The sequence below is a fragment of the Athene noctua genome, chromosome 7 (assembly GCF_965140245.1).
Source record: "Athene noctua chromosome 7, bAthNoc1.hap1.1, whole genome shotgun sequence".
Lineage (NCBI taxonomy): Eukaryota > Metazoa > Chordata > Aves > Strigiformes > Strigidae > Athene > Athene noctua.
The window spans coordinates 29845738-29861404 of record NC_134043.1 but is presented as its reverse complement, the minus strand read 5'-3'; the positions used below and the strand labels follow the sequence as shown (position 1 = coordinate 29861404).

Genomic DNA, 15667 nt, shown 5'->3' with positions numbered 1-15667 from the left:
TAAGTGTCATGCAATAACGGGGGTTGTGTACCTCAGCCTTGAAAAGCCCTGTCAGTATTAGAAAAGTCTTGCTTCACTGAAGTGTTATCTTTCTGCCTTAGAGAAACCTGCTGAAACGCTTAAACCAGCTACAGGGAACAATAAAACTAGGGAGAATCATTTAACATCTGCATAAACAGGAAAACAACTCAAACTGACCTTCAGATTATATTCTCCTTGTTATGATTGTGTATCATACAGCAATGCTACCTGAGTTTTCATTAAGATCTGCTGAAATAAATAAAACAAGAAATACAGTGCGATTCCCAAACAAACTGGTGTATAGAATTTGCAAGAATCTTCCAAAGGGAGATGATCGATTCTTCATAATCAGGAAGCCATCTACTTGAAAAAACAGCAGGTAAATTTTGCATGTACACACTCAAACTGAAATAAAAGGAAATTAGCATTTTAGTACCTAAGAAAAACACTAGAAGCTGTAATAATTTTGCTATGTACTGCTGAAGTACACAAAAGAGTGGGATTTCCTAGTCAAGAACCACGTGAAAGAAATTACTACAAGAAAGTAAAAGATATAATCTTTGTGCAACAAATCATATCTGGTGATCACTTTTAAAAAATAATTCAATTAATTCAAAATTAAGTTATCACATCATCATTTAGGAGTACATAAACCCTGTGCATTTCTTTATATTTCTCAAAGCACTGTTTTAGTTATGCTTTGATAAGATCCCTCTCCACTGGTCTGTTTTTAGATTAATACTATGCAGATTATTAATTTCACAGAAAGCTTCCAAGCATGGACATTTGGTACTGATAAAATTTAAGGAAACAGCCATTTTTAATGCTGCACTGAACATGTAGCATCATGACTCGTGTTTAACTGCTGCCTACTGTTAGGTTTAGAAAACCGAAAAAGGTTAAGCGTGCTGTTCAGGTAAGTATGACAGCCGCCCGCTCACTAATAAGAAGAGAAGGACTTTCCAGTCCAGAATTTAACTTCCCATTTCTAATTAAGTTACTCATTCAAAATTAACAAATATAAAAGATCCATAAACATTCAGATGTCCAACTCCAGGCGAGATCAGCCAAAGAAAAAAGGAAGATTATATAGTGCTTTACTTTAAAGCTGAATTTGAGTTGTTATTCATTATTGTGTAATACAACTTGACATAAAAATATTGTCTGTACAACTCTGGACATTTCATCAGCTTGCAAGAACATAAAGCTCTGAGGTGGTATTTCTCAGTGGACACTTACTCTTCAGGAAAGTCTGAAGCTACACACATACCAGAATTAGTATAGATGAGCTTTGAGCAGAATCATCTTTTCTTAAACATACTACATACTTGTTTCTTACTATGTAAGAATAAGAATTCTTTTTCCCCATTACTTACTAAAGACTTGGCTATTTCATAGCTCTCTCATGATGAAAGTAAAAACGGTTATAGACCATCATCTCATTAGGAAAGCAACAGGAAAAAAAAAAAAACTATCATAGGAACAATTATGACTGTAGAGCCTGCACACCACTTAAAAAAAAAAAAAAAAAAAAAATCACTTGACAAAACACATTTGAGGCTGTTAAAACCTTACTAATTGAAAATACTTTCAAGTGTAAGTTTTTTAGGTATTTTTTATGAGTTTATGTCCATATCTGCAGTCCTGTGGAAGTCAGATTAATATGAAGACTTTTTAAAATTTTGATTCACAAAGACATCTGTAAAAGCTCACAGGGCAGTCAAATGCCAAACTAATGAACTTATGTTACCCTAATCTTTTCAAAAGGAACTCAGCCAAACATGCTTGTTGGTTGAGATTCTTTCACGCTCTTCATCACTATGGGAGGTACAAGCTTATGCTGTACGTAAAATCCTATCCTGTGTCTCTGTGTATTTACCACAATCTACAGTTAAGTCTTTCTGAAGGACTTTTCTGGTCACTTGATACTACTTTCCAGATCAAGGACTGAGACAAATGATCTATAAGCATCTATCTGTACATTTATCGTACCTAGTGAAGCTTTTCTAGCGCAGGCTTCTGCTTTGTCTAAGTGAGCAGAATCACTCTACTTCTGTTTCAGTTCCAATATGTAATGCGCAGCAGTTCTGTTTAAGTTAAGGCTGTGTTATGGTTTACTCAGGCACTACAGTGACACGTGCACAGGCATCTGACCAGGAGAATTTAGTGTGATAAGCAACATTCAGTGGGTGGGAAAGATACTTGGGTATGTAAAACTATAGGCATTAAATACTACTCATCTTGGAAGAGGTGGTTATCGATTAAAACCAAACTGATGCCTCGTCATCCTTGAAACAGCAGCTTTGAAACCAAAATCAGAGCATTACGAATTTGGTGCAGTTTTCGGGAAGAAACACTACAGAAGTATCGTACAGATCATGTTTGTGGGTAAAAGTGAAGCGGGAGCATTGCTAACAACATATGGGACAGTGAGGGAACTCGGCAGGAGCACTGGCAGGAGCACTGCCAGCAGCCCAAAAGCAAGAGGAATACCAAGCTTAGTAGGAGACAGAAACAAGAGCCAACTCAAGGATGTCTCCTACAGGAGAATATACAGATATATCCTTGGAATTCTGGGCTGCGGTTTTTGCACATTCAGCTTGTTGCAGGTTCCTGCAGCATTCAGTCCTGTGTCATCATGCAAGATGTCCTTTAACATGAAAAAACTAACAGATATGCAATCTTATTCTGTTAGATTTCTAGTCCAGAACTGAATCTCATACATCAGACAGAAATCATCGATTTTTAAACGAAAGTTGAGCTTATACTGCAGTTATTTATGAAATGCTACACAAGAACTGGCCATTAGGTGTCACCTTTGTCCAGAATATGTATGACAAAGTTCTCCACTAAGTTAATCAACAGAACAGTTTGCATAATAAACCTCCAGTATACCAATTTTTAAAGTGTGCACAGAGATAGTGAGCTAATCTGTTTACAGATGTTCTGCAAACAAGCTAACAATCCTTAGAAACCATTGTTTCAGTAGATTCATGCAGGTACTTCATGCAGAGCTTTATACTAAATTACTTACTAACCTAGTCAGGCTATACAGCTACACAAAATTCAACTGTTTTTATTTCAATATATTTCTGTAGGCTAGAATACTTACTTAATTACACTGCTTTTCCCACCCACAACTGGAGGTCGATTTCCTTAGAATGACAGAGGTCCATTCCACAATAGAACTGATGGACAAGCCACTTAAGACACCTTTGTTGTTTCTCCTCACCTCCAGCAGAGCATTCAAAATTTTGTCTCTACATGAAAAAAAACCCAGCTGTTTACAGCACATTTTGTGCAATACATTTAGCACTTAGTTGCCACAGATATTGGATCCATTACAAATCAGGGCAGAAATGAAATCCAAATACTCTCACCTGCTAGCCTCTGGATGAATTTCTTGAAGATTTTTCATTAATTTGTTAAAGCTGCTCAAGTTTAATGTATCAGGAGAAATAAAGGTATCATATGAATTAGTGGAGGAAGAAGCACATGTGTTCTGTGGGAATTTTTCTCCAGTATCCTAGAATTGCATCAAAATAAGCAAAAAGTGAATGGATTAAGTATTGTACAGGTAATACAACATATCTTTACAACTAATAAATATTCCTGTTATGGAAAAAAGAAAAAATTACAGGTACAGATTCAGATCAATGTTATTCTAATACAACCAGTCATATTAGCCAATCTGTACATCAGAAATAAAACTACTACACGCATTTATGTGTGACTGACATTCCTGCTACTTTAAATTAGATCCAATTTGTATTTCCCAGAGGACTGGCATGTTTAAAGTTAAATCCCCAAAGGTAGCAAGCATATCTATATAGTTTATGAGAGCAACACCAGCAACTCTTAACTTTGCCTTATCCTCCAAGGACCAACCTGAGTGAATACAAAATACTATATACACAGGCATTTCTTAGATTTATTAGAAAACCCAAGAGTTTCCCCTCCAGTATCCCAAAAGCTTTCCTTTATAAAATCACAAGACATTCACATAAAAAAAAGTGTTATAAGCAGAAACTCAAAAGAGGAGAGAAATCTAATGCAAATGACTAGGTTCCCAATTGGTTTAGGATTAAGAAAAAAAGACAGAGTATCACAATTTCATGCAGAGGCAAATGAGTGGTGCTCTCACTCTTCTGCAGCACGCCAGAAATTTATGACACATAACATGTTTTCTCATCATAACATGATTCTATATATATTAAATATAAAATGTTATGGAACAAGAAGTTTAAAGGCTCTTAAGCTGCCATATAAAGGAGCCTTCATAATAATTATTTACCTTTTTATTAACTTGAAGTGAGAAATTTACTGAATCTTCAGCAGATGATTTCAGACCAGGGCACTTTTTTTCTGAAGGTACTTGTGCAGAGCAAGAAATTTTTGAAGAAGTTATGGGAAGGCGGTGCATTTGCTCAGAAGCAGAGGTGGCATCAGGTGCTTTCACAGAATTGGAGGCTGAAGAGAGTGTTTTATCTTGATCATTTCTCTGACTGTTATCAACAGGTTGGATTTCATGCCAAAGCTTATTTGTAAGTATTTGGGAAACCAAAGATTTGTTGTCTGATGAATGATTTACAAGTTCAACACTTACTGGTTTTCCTTTTATTTTTTTCTGGTTCATTTCCTCTACAGCTAACTTTGCTTTATTAGTGTCTTTAAAGCAAAGAAATGCATATCTAGGACATAAAATTTAAAAAAGAAAAAAAACAGAAACTAAATAAAACACATATTAAATTACTATCACTAAGAACATATGATGATTATCTCTTGAATATTAACTGTATCTCATTTAAACTCAACAGAAACTTTCAAACTCCTTAACTTCTCTTAAGACTAGAAGCTGTCTAGAATGACAGATTTTTGTCAAGCTATTACTGTATCTATAGTAATCACTGAAATGAAATTAAAACAATTTAATGAACAACTCCCTCCTCTCTCCCATGATTTGCTTACTTTGACAGCAAAAAAATCTGAAACGAGTAAAACTTATATTAATATACCTGTAATTACCAGAATCCACACAGGTAACAATGTCAGAAATCTGATACTTCTGGAAATGTGATCTTAAATTATCCTACAAAATAGAAGCATATTTGGGTTGTAAATGTATAGTGGGAAAGAATTCTGAGAGGCAAGACGGTACTACTGTAAATAAGAACATGCATACCTCTGACACTGAGGAACGTAGGCCGCCAACACGGATAAAAGAACACTCATTTCCACTCTCCATTTTCTTCACTTCTGATAATAAATGTAAGAAAACAAGGTGTTACTAACTGTTCTTGCTTCAGTTCAAGCTAACATCTTCTCTGTAGATTTTGGAAAACGTAGATAGAAAAACCTTTCAAAACCATAAAAGAATGAAAAGTATCTTCAAATAGAAAATGAGCATCCTGAGAAGTAGAACAGTTCAATTTGTGAAATCTCTTTTCCCTGTGTATTTCCTGAGGTTTGAAGAGGCAGAAGAGGTACAACCAGAGAGAACACAGGTCTGAACCAACAGGTAACAGTGCTAAAACAGGAGTATGTACTATGAGGCCCAACCACAGAGCACACAAGCTCTCTGCTTTCAATGTACTGGGACTTCTAACTGTGCCCGTCACTGTGGCCCAAGCCTCCAAACACAGACCATTCCCAGCTAACTCATAAGAAGCCAGTATGGGGATGGAAGCAGAAAGAGGAAGAGAAAAAAAAGGGAAGATTTCCAGCTACATGATTGGCTGGACATTTACTAAATCGCGTTTAACCACTGTAGGTAAAGTTTTCAAGGAAAAACATGGATGAAGAGACCTGAGTATCTGTAAAAGGATTCACTGCAAGTCAATGAAAAAAAAAAAATTCTGAAAACCAAAATAACATTTTTCCAAGTTTACTTGTGCTTGTAGAAGGAACAGAATACTCAAATAATAAACAAACACCATTATTAGGTATGGTAGCTTAAAGCACACAACCTCACCTCTTAAATCAACCATGTCCTGTTTTTCTTGTTGCTTTTTCATTTCTTCAGCTGTTACTGAAAAATCTGTTACTGTCAAGTCCTCTTTAGCATCAAACCAATACTCATTCCATTCTTCATTTTTCACACAGCCTTGACAGTTGAAATAAATTTCAGTGTGTTAAAATGCAGACCGTGGTATGTCATATGAATGAATACCAAATTTTTGTGCTTAAGAGGATTCCAGCTGCCTACATGACTTGGTATTACATTACAAAGAGGTGACACATACTAGTTGTCACATCTCGTTCAAGCAGCAAAATTTTTCTTCAAGATGAAAAATGTAATATAGAGCTGAAATCATGCTAATCATTCCAACACAGAAAGGACAGTTGAGTATGCATATGTATGTTTTACACAGAGTTTGTTTTTTTCCCAACACCTTAACTAACAAATAATGCAGAATTTGTACTAGAAGCAGATCGCTTACCACTTTCCACGTGCTGATCTTTATGCTGTACTTCAAGTGCCTTGAAGGAAGTAGAGTCACTTGGCTGACCTCCATCAGATAAACATACAGTCTGTGGCTTGTCCTACAAACATGCTTCAGTTATGTCATAGCACTGGCACCCGATTACACGTTATTTGTCTGAGCTTCAGAATATTAAATGATTAAACGGGTAAATTTTAAAAAGTTAACCTACTGATTGTTTTCAAGAACCTCCAAGTTATTTTATTTTGAAAGGACAATCAAAATTTTGGTCACATCAGCTGCATTTGAAATTACTGGCAGAGAATCCCAGTTTGAGTTCAAGACTGTGATTGTATTTGCATATACCTAAGAGAAGACTATGCTTCACAACATAATGTCTAGGAAACTCAGTAATGAAGAAGTTCCTACCGTGTTGACAGAAATTTTCCTTTCTTGCAGTTTTGGTGCTTCAAAGTCAGCTTTTCTTGTGCCTGAAACAGAACTAAAAACAGACCCAAGAATTTAATACAAAATATAGCATTGTAGAATTTTAAATTCTACGATGATACCAAGTACTCTGAAATGTTAATTTAAATATTTCCAAAAGCTCACAGTAAAATAAGGAAGATGTGCTTAAGAAATCTTAGCTTAAAATGAGAACCAAAGTTTTTTGATACTTTTATTTTGCACTGGTTTTGATACTTTCATTTTGCACTGGTTTTGATACTTTTATTTTGCACTGGTTGCAACCTGATACATAAAGCTATGTTCTAGGTTTATGTTAGGCTGCTTTTTCTTTCATAGGAAAAACCTAGATGGCTTTCTGTGTGATGTTTCAATATACGTCTTTAAGATTTGAAATCTCTGTGTAATTTTTGATCTGTTTTACTAATATGTAAGAAGAAATTTGAAAAAGATCTCTAGTTTACCTGATGCAGTAAAAACTTATTGCCAAATTTGGTTTTATCTCCACTTACATAACGTAACTGCACATGGTTCTTGAACATGCAGTACCATATGTCTGCCTGAAATAGGAAGTTATTTTTCTATCATTCTTCATAACTGAAAGATAATTTTAGCAGAACAGCTACTTATATGCCCAATGTTGTCTTTGTTGGCCACAAAATCTTTTTGTTTTGGTGGGTTTTTGTTTTTCTAAGAGAGATAACATTAAGATTAGGAGACAACAATTTTAGTAGTGAAAGTGGGGAACCAAGAAAACTACTTGTAAATTGAAAACTTTTGCTATAAAGATAGTAAAAATACAACTCATCTATTAGAACGCTACAAAGTAAAAAATTCCCTTAAAATAAAACCACTGTACCCAAAGTTCTATGCTAGTCTTTCAGCTGAACAGTTTCAGCAGCAAGATACATCCTGAAATAAATTCTAAGTTTAACAGCTTTTAAACTTACTTCTCAGTTATTTTGAACTTTTAATAAATACCACAAATAAGGACTACTTACTTATAGCAAAGATCCTCTCTGAACAACTGTCAAGAAAGAAAAGAGTTGTCTTAATTTTCTGAAGAAAACAATTTGTATTAGAAACAAAAAGCAATTAAGAAATTACCTTGCAGGGAACATAAGAAGACGAGACTTGGAACACCTTCATCTCAACTGATAGCGGTGGAAGTGCATTTAAAGGTACACCCATTTTTATTTTCATTCTCATACTGTTGTAACTCTTTTTTAGCTCTTCCAAAACCAACATGAGAGATGAGCCTAATTCATTATTTCCATTACTTCTGTTAAAATATGTATAAGACAATAAGATCAACTTCGACAGACATTTGATTTACTTTACTGCTTTCAGAACTGCCCAAACATTTTACAGTGTTTAGATCCATCCACATCATGCAAGAACCGGAGCTCACTCCTTAACACACACAGTGTACTGCTCTGGAGCGATACTCTCTTTCAGAGCATTACAACCTCCTCTCTTGAACCCTCTCCTGTGTGGAAGCCAGCCAAGAAGTCCTGCCTCTGAACCCTTTCCAGTGCCCGGGATAGCTCAGAGGATGCTCTTACCTACACTATTCTACTGCTTAGGAGTTTGTTATAGGGCATATGCTTTAACAGCTAGAGACTCTTTAATCACTACCCCTTCCCCTCCCCCCCTTCCTGCCTCACCTCTTGACAATACTGCACCTCCTCTCTTCTTTACCACCTCCTCCCCAGCTCCCCCTCTACACGACTCATCCACTCCTAAAGGGATTCTCTGTACTATTCCTCCTGTACAGAAAGACATTCCTAGAAACAAACTATATTTTGCTGGGTCTGTGAATGCTACTGAAAACTTTAGGCTGAAAATAAAGACTTAGAAGAATGTAAACTCTTTCGGACAACAACTGTTAACTATAAACACTATTACAAGCTATGGATAGAATACACCAGTAACATTTAGCAATTAATGCCTTTAACCAAGTTATCCATCTAATTTAAAAGGATATTACAGTACATGCCTGCTGAAACACATGGTCTCCTCCAAAGCCAGTTTGTAAATCTTCAAACAGTGCTGATAGCACATCTGATAATGAGTGTTTAGAATCTGCAATTCTGCTTCAATTGCTCTCTGCAGTATTTTTTGACAGTAGCTTGATGCACAATTCTTCACAGCTTGTTTGTCAAGGTGTACCAGCCTTTAAAATAGTAATAATAAACAAAACCTTGAAGCCCTTGAATCAGTATTCTAAGTTCATTATGTTTTATTTTGAAACAAGTAATTTTCCAGAAGCTATTTCTGATATGGTTCAAGGAAAAAAAAAAGAAAAATTAAAGCAGTTCTTATTTACTACACAGAAAAAATACTGTCCTATAGTAGCTTTCACATTATAATCAGCCTTCACCGAGAGGTGGGAACTGCACAACCACCATAATCATTTCTATTCAAAAAGTGCAGTCCTAAGAAGAAAAAGAAACTTAGCAACTCTGTTGATCCACAGATGCAATTATTTTTTTTCCACAGTCACAGAATAATTTAGGTTGGAAAGGATCTCTGGAAGTCTGCAGTACAAACCTCTCTTCAAAGCAGGGCTAACTCCAAGCTTAGCTCGGAGCCTTAGGCAGTCTGGCTTTGTTGTTGGGTTTGGGTTTTTCTGTTCATTTTAAATCTCCAAGAAAGGAGACAGTACCAATACTACTCTCACTGTAGGAAACTTTTTCTTACACCCACTTAGAATTCCTCCCACTCTAACTGCTGGCTCCTGCCCTTTCAGAACACACCTCCCCAAAGAATTTGGCTCAGTCTTCTCTGCAACTCCTCACCAGATTGCCAAGAACAGCGGGAGGCTTCCCACCTCCCCAGCCTTCCCTTCTCCTGGCTGACCAAACCCAGTTCCCTCAGCTTCCCCACAAGTGCTCCACCAGCTCCCCTCACCATCTCTGTGGCCCTCCAGTGGGTGTTCCCCAGTCTGCCAATCTCTTCTTTCACTGCAAGGCCCACGGCTGGAGACAACCTTTCCAGATGCAACCTCATGAGCACCAAACTGAGAAGAATAAACACTTCTCCCCATCCACTGGCTGCACTCTAGCTAACGCAGCCCCAGGATGCGGTTTCCCTTCTTTGCCATGTGGGAGCACTGCTGACTTACACTCGGCTTGTTCTTGGCCAGTCTGCAACCAGCCAACTATCAGTCAACACCCCCAGATCCTTCAGGTATTCAGTTCATTTTTCTCACTGGTCCAGGTCCCTTCTGACCTTCTGGTGTAGGAACTGCTGCGCAGCGGTCTTTGAACACTATCAGTTTTGTCAAGTCACAGACCACCTTTCAATCATGAAGAAAATCTTATCCAACATCTAGAATCCCAAACAACAACAATTCTCCACCCACCTGTCAATGCTTGTCTTTAAACTGCTACTGCACAGCTCATTTTTCGATTCCTGCTGTTCCTAAACAAAAAACATTTTTAAAAATTACAGATTAACATTTGTATAGACAAGATCTGAGCAAGTTTTAAAAAGTTCCACCTATCAAAATAATTTGGTTGTGGTTTTTTTTAAATTACCTGAATTGGTGAACTTCTTCCAGCACTTGCAGTATTGCCACTTGAGTGGTCTTTCAGAGTGTCAGTAAGCTGTGACCAAATTTCCTCTGCACTACCAGCCCCACATGACCAGTCTGTATTGCAAGCAACATCTGCACAGGTTTCACGGTGCCATTCCGCGGGTCGAGATTTGTTCATCATTGTTATCTCTGTATTAATAGCTCTGGATGACAGACAAACCTGAGCACTGGTACTTCTACTTGTTGTAAAGCAAGCTCTAAAATCAGCACTCGCATCAACAGCCTGGTTAATTGTAGAGTCACCGGTAACTTTTTTCAGGTTTTCACAGTGTTCCAACGCCGAGTTCTGACAGCTGATATTTCCACAGGAGGATTTATCTGCAACTTCTACCTCAGAAAAGAGATTCTTGCTAGTGAGAATTTCAGAGACTAGAAATTGGGTTTCAGCATCCTTTGCAGTGCGGTCAGTGAGGGCAGCACTACCCGCACACACACCGGATTCTTCACAACTGTAGAAATCAGGGTCCCCTGCATGTTCACAAAATTGCATGGCTACTGCAGAGGCCCTTTCCTGTAGCAACAGGAAAGGATTATCTTGCTTCACTGAGACACTGTGAATGTGTCTGTCATTCTTTTCAGACACTTCTTCAGTTGTAGTGGTCTGGAGTGGCAGTGTGCTGTCAATCAGTGATATGTCTTTCACCTCTCCATTTTTTAAACTGTCACATACAAGCAGATTTGGACAGACCTTTCCTTTAATCCCACAAGAATGACTTTCAAGTATACTTCCACAAACACTATGATACTCTGTTTGCTCATCCTGATGATCACAAGCCATGTCACTGCAATCTAGCAGAGAGTCCTGAGGCAGGTGGGGAAGCTCTGGTGTAGGTGCTTCTGAGCAGGTCTGGTCACCTACACCATGCTTGGAAGAAGAACAACCTTCTGACACGTCAGTGAGATTTTGATCCCATGAGACTCTGCCCCCTGGAACTTCTTGAAGTGGATCTATCAGCTTTAAGGTTTTGATTCCTATAGTTTCCCTTTGCTCAGAAAACTCAATTGAGCTATTCCTGTCATCAAAATCTTGCTCATGAGCACTGAGATACTCCAGCTGTGAATCTTCACCTAAATGGCTTTTTCTGCAGTCATCACACATGCCACAATCAAAGTGTGTATTGTCACACGCCCTTCCTAACAGATCAGCTTCTTGCTTGCTTTCACCTTCCTGTGCACAGCAAATTCTCATTCTGTTTTTATTGTACTTTTCAATATCTGCATCTAGGGATGAATTTAAATAAGGTAAGCTTTCCTCTGACACCTTTAGTTCTGAAACACTGGCAGAAGGTGCTGGGTCACAGCCAGAGTGGTTAGCTCCTGCTGAAGCATCTCTGACGAGCGTGTGCTCAGCTTTCTCAGAATACGAAAGATGGAAGGTCTGATTGAAGCATCTTCTTTTGCTTTTAACATCGCTGTTCTTTTCTAATTCCATGGTACAAACACTTGAGCCCTCCTCCTCAGAAGAAATCCACACAACTCACTTCCACTGCAACCTCTCAAAGTCATCAGCTTGTCTCTTCCTATCAGTTTCTCACCTTAATAAAAATTAAGAGCAGTTTGAGATACTCCATGGTATGTAAGAGAACATTACTGTTTAAAAAAATACATTAAATTAACCAGTTGATTTTTACCTACTGCATGCTAGCACAGAAGCCAGGAATTACATGGTACATTCTCAGAGAAATCCTAACAGGTCATGGAAGAATGTTAAAAGATTTTGCCATTCTTGCTCATGTGATTTCAATCAAATAAAAGCATCCTCAGAGAACAGTCAATCCTCTCTTCTTACACTCTGCGGCCAAGTTTCCATCCTGTTACCACTGAGGGATGTCTTGGCTGAATCATCAGAAGCCCTGCTGCTACCCAGCAAGCTATTTACATCATACACTAACTTCATGACAGCACACAAGGTGTTCTGATGCACATACTGACCCTGAAAGTCGAGATGCTGATGGTCATGGATTCAGTGACTGCAAACTGACCTCATACCACTCCTGATTGTGTACTGGCCTGTAAGCACTCCTTGCCACAGAAAGCTTAACAGCTTCTTGATCTATGACCAGTCTATTTAGTGTAGGGAATACCCTTCAGTCCAGGAGCTATAAACATTTTAAAAACTACTTAAATGAGTGAAGAGGTGAACTTAGATCTCTGTGACTCCTAAGAACTAATGTTACTGTAAACTCACTCTCAAAAGAACCCCCTAAAACTTAGTTTGAAGTTGTAGAAGGCAGGCATTCTTTACTGCAGTGCTGGATGCACGGGGGATTGCTCCACCTAATGCATGCCAAAAGACAAAAGCACACATTATATACAATAAAAGAAATTAATTCATGTAATTTCTGAGAAGTACACACCTTTTTCCAGAGGATCTAATGCATATGTTAATACATTATGCAAGTGTACTAAAATGTGGGGAAGGGTCTCTGAGGGGCTTCCATGGGGGTTTTCAGTGGTCCATGGTGGTCTCTAGTGGTTGTGGCAGAGGTGTCTCTGAAGTATCCTTTCCATGAACTCTTGAGGTTTTTTTCATTTAAGGCCTCATCTTGGCTCACTGCTCTCTGTGTAAAGTTTCTCAGCTTTTTTATCTTCGACTACCACAGGTGTCTGCTGGTTTCTCTGCCCTCCCCAGGATGTACCCCTGACACTTGCAAAAATTCTGTCCATGTGTGTATTCTTATCTGAGACCCCTTAAAGCAGTTCGCACCAACTGCTTGCAGGCATCAGCTAGCAGGCACCACTAAAGCCCCTTCAAGTGTTGGACAATGGGGAAATGGAAGCATATTCCTTTTAATTCTGAGAAAATGGTTATCAAGCATAGAACCATAAGAAAACCTGAGAATCTTTACAACCAGAAAGTGTAAGTCATAAAAGAAAACAGGAAGGTAATTTCTTGGATCAGAGTGCTTCTTTTGGCAACAGAAGAAAGCTGGACCATACACCAAACCAAAGCAATACACCTGCTTTGGACTTGTAACAAACCTAGCTTCACAGCAAACATGAATGAAAAGCAATGAAAAAGTGTGTAGGGATGGAACACGCTCTTGGTGAAGCTTTCTATGACAAATATAGAAATATTTGTTAATTCTTCTCTGTCTTCCTCCTGAAGCTTACAATGAAGAGAGGGATACATACCAATGTTAAGACCTATTTCTCAGGTAGGTCTGCTTTCTAAACTACTGAAATGAAACATAAACATTTTGTGTTATAGTCACTGTTCTCTAACCTGACTATAACCTCACATAAAACAGAGCCCTGTCTGTAACTCTTCCCCCTGTGAGGGCATGCAGTGACCAGCAGGCCCATAAACTGGGTTTCACACACTTTTAAAGACACAAGCCAGTGGTTCATCCTCCAGAGTAGGTTTCCAGTGTGGTGAAACACAGTCCATAAGGAACCCAGTGAAGTACTGAAGCAAAACATGGGCTGTTGGTGCAGCATGAGGGGAGGCTGGAAACTCAATCCTGTTTCTTGGCTGCTGCTCTGGGATTAATGCACAAGTTACATGAGCTCTGTCCACTCTGGATATAAACAGGGTGAGCCAGGCCTCGTATCTGCACAGGAAGGTTTGCAGAATGGAACCCTAAGGGGTAACTTCATGACAGCCCTTCCTCAAAGGGAAAAATGGCTTGTCTCTAAATCTTCACCGATTCTCATCTGCTGAGAATCACCATTCAAATGGCCTAATTTAAAATCACTTAATAAAAACTTACCATGATTTCATTATATACTTTTGTGGTTATTTTTGTCTCAAAACCGCTAGCTTTCTTATTACACTAACTTTACCTTCATTTCCTAATTGAAGTTTTGAGCAATTATATCTGTGAAATTAAAAATCTTGCCATAACAAAGCACATCTTGGATGCCTATATGTAAATCACAACATACTATCACACAGAAGTGACTTTCCCTCCACACTTTTCCCTTAAGAACAAGATTCAGAATAGCTCTATGTCTTACATAAAGAACAATAACCTTGTTGTTAGTACTAACGAGGCAGCTAGATCCTTGACAACAGTCGAGCCGGTCAGAAACCAGCCCTGATATTTAAGCACAGCTTCCACGCCGCGGTGCAGCGGGGGGCCAGAGCCGAGCCCCCGGGGAGGAAGGCGGGAGGTCTCAGCGCAGCCCGGCGACCCCGCTCGCCCAACAGGAAGCCCCGAGCAGGGAACCGCGGCTCACAGCACTCACCTCGGCTCCAGGGAAGGCTCGGGACCCTCCCTGCTGCCCACACGAAGCCGCACCCCGGCCGGGCGCGTTACCGGCTGCCCCCCGGCATGGCGACACCGACCCCGCGGAGCACGCGCTCCCTGGCCGCGCCTCCAGCCCATTGGCTGCGACGGGCCGCGCTCCAGAGCCTGATTGGCCGGCGCGGCGCCCGCGCCAACCGCGTGCTGCCCCCCCCCCCCCCCCCCCCGCCATGTTACCTGAGGGGCGGCCGCGCCTCTCTGCGGCGCCCTCAGGGCGGCACGGGGCTCTCCCAACGTTTTACTAAACCCCCCTCGGCAGCTGGAAGGTTTTCAGGCTGAAGGAGCATGGTACAGGCTGTGGAGACGAACACTGAAGTGGGGAACGTCGCCCAGTAAAAACCTGCTACGCAGCAGCATACATTACAACATTGGTTCTGGGCCCTGCTCCCTCCATTAAAAACATACCTGTAAAGTAATTAATGGAGAGTGCAAAACATCACCTAGCTGCCTAAAACAACCCCCCAACCCCATATAATCAATTGTTCAGAGCATTTAAAAGCAGAGACAAGCAGGAACCTGCCCCTCACTGTGTACTATTTCATCTAAGTGATCTCTTTATGGCAACCCCCATGATCACTGCAAGATGAAATTTAATACTAAAATTGACATTTTTGATGAAGCAATCTGCCTCCTGTTGTGAAGGATTCTTTCAGGGGAAATTAGTATGTGGATTACCTATATGTTCATAAATACTCTTCTAAGCGGAGAGTGAATCCAATTAGCAATACCGTTCACGTTTCTCCTGCTGGGATGCTGTCCCTGTCCTCCCCCTGCCCAAGCACACCCTGCTATTAAAAATGTGCCCTTAGTCACACAAACCCCTGCTTTTGTATATTTTACAACCAGCACTGCTCACATCTGTTTGTCTGCAGCATATATTAAAAAGGAAAAGGAGCTGTTAACACCAG

General features: G+C 39.5%; 1 protein-coding gene across 1 annotated transcript; it reads right to left on the bottom strand.

Moving 5' to 3' along the window:
- Positions 1–119: 119 nt before the first annotated feature.
- On the bottom strand, positions 120–8160 carry RBM44 (RNA binding motif protein 44). The gene is made up of 8 exons (XM_074910990.1): positions 8016–8160; positions 7910–7935; positions 6873–6945; positions 6462–6564; positions 5204–5277; positions 5037–5110; positions 4628–4712; positions 120–128 (listed from the first exon to the last, which is right to left on the bottom strand). The coding sequence occupies exons 1-8, from the start codon at positions 8154–8156 to the stop codon at positions 120–122; spliced, it is 585 nt and encodes a 194-aa protein (XP_074767091.1). The 5' UTR covers positions 8157–8160.
- Between the last annotated feature and the right edge of the window lie 7507 nt (positions 8161–15667).